At 36.3% G+C, this 6,340-nt stretch overlaps 1 protein-coding gene across 1 annotated transcript; it reads right to left on the minus strand.

Annotated features, from left to right (window-relative positions):
* Nucleotides 1–2,879: 2,879 nt before the first annotated feature.
* On the minus strand, nucleotides 2,880–5,811 carry hoxc13b (homeobox C13b). Its single transcript, XM_051912627.1, is given in 3 exon segments — nucleotides 2,880–3,139; nucleotides 5,179–5,749; nucleotides 5,752–5,811. Coding segments are annotated over 3 exon segments (891 nt in total).
* Nucleotides 5,812–6,340: the final 529 nt, after the last annotated feature.

The raw sequence follows: 6,340 nt of genomic DNA on the forward strand, positions 1-6,340 counted from the left end.
GTGAACATATTCCTCAATAGATAAGTCTCTTTGCCGAAGATGTAGTAGCTGGTCGACCGGATCCATGGTTGGACTGGAAACGCTCATAAAAGCCGCTGGATCTTGGTATGGTCTGAGTATTCTGTAACGGATGGGAGCGGGACAACGGAGTTGGAGATCCACGTGCAGGCTTTAATAAACAGAATGAGCATAGTCGTACAGGCAGAGGGTCAAACACCAGCAAACAGATACAGGAAGGCAAGGCAAAAGAGTAATCCAAACACAGGCAAAGGTCAAGACAGGCAGCAAAAGTTCATCAAACAAGGAAACAGTCCAGAGTCAAGGCTAGGCAAGGCTAGGCTAGGCTAGGCTAGGCTAGGCTAGGCTAGGCAAGGCTAGGCTAGGCTAGGCAAGGCAAGGCAAGGCAAGGCAAGGCAAGGCAAGGACAAAGAACACGGAGACAAGGTAGAATACAGGGCAAAAACTATACTCAGCAATGTGTGTGTGTATGAGTGCAGCTTATAAAGGGTCACTGATGGGAAACAGGTGTGAGTGCATGATTGGTTCCTAGATGGGGAATTGTGGGAAATGGAGTCCATATGATGAAAATAGAACACGGACCCAGGGCACATGTAACAAGAGGCTTTTGCATCGGAAGTTTTGGTACCTTAAATAACAACAATAATGAGGATATTTGAAAAACATAATATTCTATGTCTCTAAACTCATTTTATTACTTTAAAATTGGCCAACTTTTATTTAAAACTATTAAAACCAGTATCATATGTGAGCACAAATACACACACACGAGCACACACACCCTCAAATGCAATCATACACACATATCCCTGTCCTAGTATATGCCTACAATTTTTTATGACCTAATAAATAAATATAGACTGTATAGGTCTAAGCATTAAAATAAATTATAAAATTTGAAGACTATTTAATATTGCTGTTTTATAAAACTATTCAAGTGTTAATGATGTCATAATTTTAACTAAAACATACAAATAAAGAGGAACCCATATATAGGCCCAATAGGCATAATAGCCTTTGGTGCATGACGTACACTGTAGTGGACAGATGTATTTTCTGTCACAGAGAAAAATTGTTAAAATCTGGATTAAGGTATTTAAGGATTTAACACTTATTCCTTCGGTACTTGGTGCATCTCCTCTTCCGTACGCCTTTTTGATTATATGATGTAATATCTCAAGACAACAAAGAGATACAAATACACTAATTAATTGGAATCGTAGACAATATTTTTCACCCATTTTAAATATACATTTCAACCCCAGAGTATCACGTAAGTGCAACGCTATCTCACGACCAATTCGTACATATTTTACACAGTGGCTAATTTGTACGAATTCTTACAATTTGTCTAAATCCCAGTGACGGGTTTAGGTGCGGGATTAAGGGTAGGTCATTTGTACGAATTCATACGAATTAGCCACCTCGTAAAATATGTTCGAATTGCCCCACCCCCCACAATTGCACGTTTTATAGGGACATTCCATAGATGCAACGATTTTTGTACTGTACAAACTCTATATTCTCTCCCCTGCTCCTAAACCTCCATAAATCTTTCTGCATTTTTAGGTTTTCAAAAAACCATCACTTAGTATGATTTATAAGCTGTTTTCCGCATGGGGACCAAAAAACGTCCCCACAAGATTAAGTATTTATTGCAATGGAGAAAGATTATGGATATGAAACCTGTACATTTAATGTATAGACAAGCTGACATCATTTAAAAGTAAAGACTATCTATTATAAAGTACAATGACAATAGAATAAAATATTTTACATATAGCTGAACTTATGTTTGATTTTCACATTTCAGCAATAAATGCACAATAAATATGTTGTCCATGGGCTTTCGTATATCATGCATCAAGGCCCTGACATGTCGTAACTTAAGGTTTGTTACATTTCAGTCAACCATACTGCAGCATAAGGAAATAGACGTGTGCGAAAATTTGACCCAGGTTACTGCTTTGTCACTGAACTTATTTTCTGCACATTATTTTCACTTATGTGCAGTGTGTGGTTTTTTTTTTTTTTTTTTTTAAATAAAGTTCTGATTGATCTCCACTGTTAATAAGAGAGATACTTCACTTACAATGAAATTGCATGACAATATTAGGGAACAAAAATGTTAAAATAAGAAAGGTATGTTTTTTGGCGTTCAGTACTTCACTATCAACAAAATAATTATGTAAACACGCCTTAACAATTAATACGTTTCTATAAAACACAAACACATTTTATGACATGTATGCACTTGCTATAAAATGGAGCAAAAACGCTATGGAGAAAAGTACACATTGCTGCAAAGCTGACAATTAACAATCAATGGATGACTTTACGTTTTGATGGACAGAACATTTTGATATAGGCCTACAATAATTACCATTCCAGTTGCTTTTGAAAGTCACAACCTTCTGTGATAGAACAAAAGCTACGCAAACAAGGCAAGAAATTTCAAATCTGACACACCATAGTCTTAAATTATAAATAGCAGTGATTAATTTAACAACAGCAACCTTGTTTACACCATATTAATATCGAAAGCAAAACCAACGAATCTGATAGGCTGATTGACAAGTGACACATAGCCTATGAATATTATGGGGTGTTCTTCAGTAAAAATGAACAATCATCAGACCTCCTAAGCATTCCAGAATACGTTAACTGATTCTTTAATATAAGATGAATATTGATGTTGTGACTCCTCTCTGGAAACGTATCTATTACAATGTAAGGCTACTGCAACTGTAATGTATGCCATCTTTTTTTGCCACATGTTCAGATGTTAGATCCGTTGAATGTGGAATGATTTTTTTTCTGCTTGAATGATGAAATTGTTCGCGCAAACAACTCGACGCTAATCAAATAACATGCATGACTTTGCTTGGCTTTGTTTTACACACGAACTTCTTTTCTTTGACACGGCGGTTCTGGAACCAGATGGTCACCTGGCGTTCGGAGAGATTGGTTGTGGCGGAGATACGTCTTCTTTTGTCTTTGGTGATGAACTTGCTGGCTGCATACTCTTTCTCCAGCTCCTTCAATTGAATTTTAGTGTACGGTACCCTCTTCTTACGACCGCGACGATACCCATTAATCTCGGTCTGGTGTGGCACCACATCTGCAAAAATGGTGTAAGACGGGAAAAACAAATAAGAAATTCTGACCAAGAGTTTAATTTTGCACTAACAGTCCAACCTTTTTAGAGTTAAGGGTTCAATGCATTTGTTGTCTGTGAGTCATCTAATCTGATTTGATCGTCGTTGGTATAAGAAAATTCGTTTATTTAGGCTAAATGAACCTTTTCAAACAGATTGGAAATGTTTACAGTGAGCTGATACAAACAAACGATTTTAAGTGAGGAATTCTAACTCCAACACTCACTTATACTGTAGGCTATGTCTAGTCTGTGACATTGGTGAATCCCGAAAGAAAGGCCTAAACCTGAATATCGTTACTCGCGATTTATTTTTATTTTTTTGTGTTGTCTAGGCCTACTACTCCACATCACTGAATTATACAATTAGTTAACGAACTGTTATGGAACATTATTAATGTGATTAACGCTAATTTTCAGTTTGTTCTTTAAGTAGATCCTCATACATATCTTTATACCAGTCCTCAGTAAGCAAAAGCTCTACTCTTCTCCACAATGGTACCATAGTGTTGTTGTTTTTGTTGTTGTTTTTTTTTTGTTGTTTTTTTGTTTTTTTTAAATAATTGCAACATTATTAATGAACATTAAAGAATATTAAACCGTATAAAGCACCCCTTTTTCCATATATTAAAACACACAGAATAGAACTTAATTTAATCTCCACATTAAGTCCAAAGCTCGCTGGGAACTAGTTGTACCGTTGGCTTATATTCGCCCTACTTTTAATCTCATAAATATGACTTATGACTATGTCATAATTTCTACTTTATATAGTAAATAATAATTATGATTTACTAAAGTATGATTTTTCCCCCTTATGTGGCGGAAATGGGCATCCATGGTGTTTTTCAGCCGTTTCCCTCCAAAATGACTCATAAAAAACTTTCTTATATTTTCTAAAAGATGTTTTCTTTCTAGAAGATGAAATCCATTTAAATCCTTTATTACCGTTGGTTCATATTCGCCCTACTTAATTTAATCTAGTAGATTGTAGACAGCAAAAGACTGTAGAAGCATGAAGGAATTACATTAATCTGAAGCAAAGAAACCAAGTTTAGAAGAGAACACGCAATTTTGTTATAGATCACAAATAATATTATTGAGTAAATCGGATAATCTGTTTGTAAGAGTCATAAACAAAGTTAATAGGAGGCCTGTTTGTCAAGGCAGCATATAAGACGATATATTTAAAATGGCAACTTGTCAAAATATTGTAGATTTGCAGACAAATTTGTTTTACTTTAACAACAACACGACCCAAATCAATCAATGCGGATTCATTGGACTGTTTTTTTTTTTTTTTTTTTTTTTTTTTTTTTTAAATACAATATCCAAGTTTGAGTTGGGAAATATATATTATATATATGTGTGTGTGTGTGTGTGTGTGTGTGTTTTCCCCAACTCAAACTTGGATATATATTAGGCCTTTAAAGTCCTGGGCTGCGTTTTCCAAAGCCAATGTGGTCGCAAGTTCCATTTAACTCTATTGATGGAACTTGCGATCCTAGTTGGCTTTGGGAAATGCAGCTCAGGACTCTAAAGGTTCCATCAATAGAGTTAAATGGAACTTGCGACCACAATTGACTAACGATGCTTTTGGGAAACGAAGCCCTGATTGCTTACTTGCAATATTACTACAATATATATATATAGGCTATACTAGGCCTATTGTTTAAGTAAAATGCATCAAAAGAAAAAAAAAAAAATCAACTCTGAAGTTTAAATAAGCTACATTTTAAACTGACACCTGCCAATCAACGTCTCGGTTAAGAATTAATCTAAGAACTATCACGGAAAACCACTATCGGGTAGCAATGAGGCCTCCATGAACATATTGATATTAAATTTAAGATTGCGTGATGAAGTAAATTTCCCGAAAGTCACTACACTTCAAGTAGTCCAATATTACACTCCAATACTGAAAGTATAAATTAGTATATAATGTAGTTCGAACATGAGCACCAATGCCAAGCTTTATCATATTTGCTGATATTTAATTTTACCCGAACATTGTGAATTCCATAGGTGGTTAAAATGTGTTTGTTCCTTAGAACAATATCGTTGCTCATCCCAGCTGTTCGACAGTGCCCACTGCTGATAACTGTCCATAGGAAATAAAGTTTCATGCCGTGACTCTGGGTGCGCGCTAATTCCTGGTACAAGCGGGACGTCCAAATAGCCGGAGACAGTCTTGTAAGATCCGGCAAAGCTTGAGTAAATAGCAAATTCTTTGGATCTACTGGAAAGCTCTTCTGATGGTAGCACGCCGCTTGGTTCCAGGTATTTTTCTGGATTCTGTTGAGAGTACGAAAGACGACATCCATAATATGGACTCCCAAATGGGTATCCGTAGCTCAGTGGTGTGGCCGATGAGGTCTGGGGCGCAGGGCATTGCCTGCCGGCATCTTGTGCCGTGATATCCGGGTACACTGCACACTGGTGATTCGAGAGGTTGTGGCGCCCCAGTGCAGGGTGCGAGATAAAATCACTGCAACGAGAGGCAGGATAGCTCCCACTCAGTCCCTCCATGGTTTTGTTTTTATGAGAATTACTTTCATTCGAGTTTTTTTTCTTCTTCTTTACACGTAAAACAATGTGTCCGCCCAGTGTCAATGCAGAATCAGCGAAATCGTCATTGGTTGTCGATGCTTTTTAAAACTAGACTGACACCTCACTTCCAAGCTAATTTTCTCCCTGCACGCATGCGCGTCGTTAAACCCTGTATCACTATTAAGAATAACAGGTTATGCTACTGACATATGCTGTCAAGACGATGCGAGTAAGGGAATTTCTTACAGGGGAAGATGCTCAATATCACTGACCACAAAACAGTCATCAAAAAAGAGAAAGTTCAATGGCTTGCAAATGTATATCAGACAAAATGATGATTTTTTCAGAATTATTCCAAGAACAAATAAATGTTATCGCTTATTTGAAAGGTAATAGTGAAGCATTAAGATAAATCAGATAAATTAATCCTAAATTTTTGCAGACACTGAATGAAAATATTATAGGCCAATGAAAATGTAGGCCTATTTGATATTTGTTTTGATATATTTAAATTTGATATTTGTTCGAAGAATCTTTTTTATTTCTCGTAGCACTGGCAAACAAGTGGCTAATTTGGAAATTTGGATTTGATAAGTTTTGTTAGTTTTTTGTTAG

This window comes from Ctenopharyngodon idella, chromosome 11 (genome assembly GCF_019924925.1).
Source record: "Ctenopharyngodon idella isolate HZGC_01 chromosome 11, HZGC01, whole genome shotgun sequence".
NCBI lineage: Eukaryota > Metazoa > Chordata > Actinopteri > Cypriniformes > Xenocyprididae > Ctenopharyngodon > Ctenopharyngodon idella.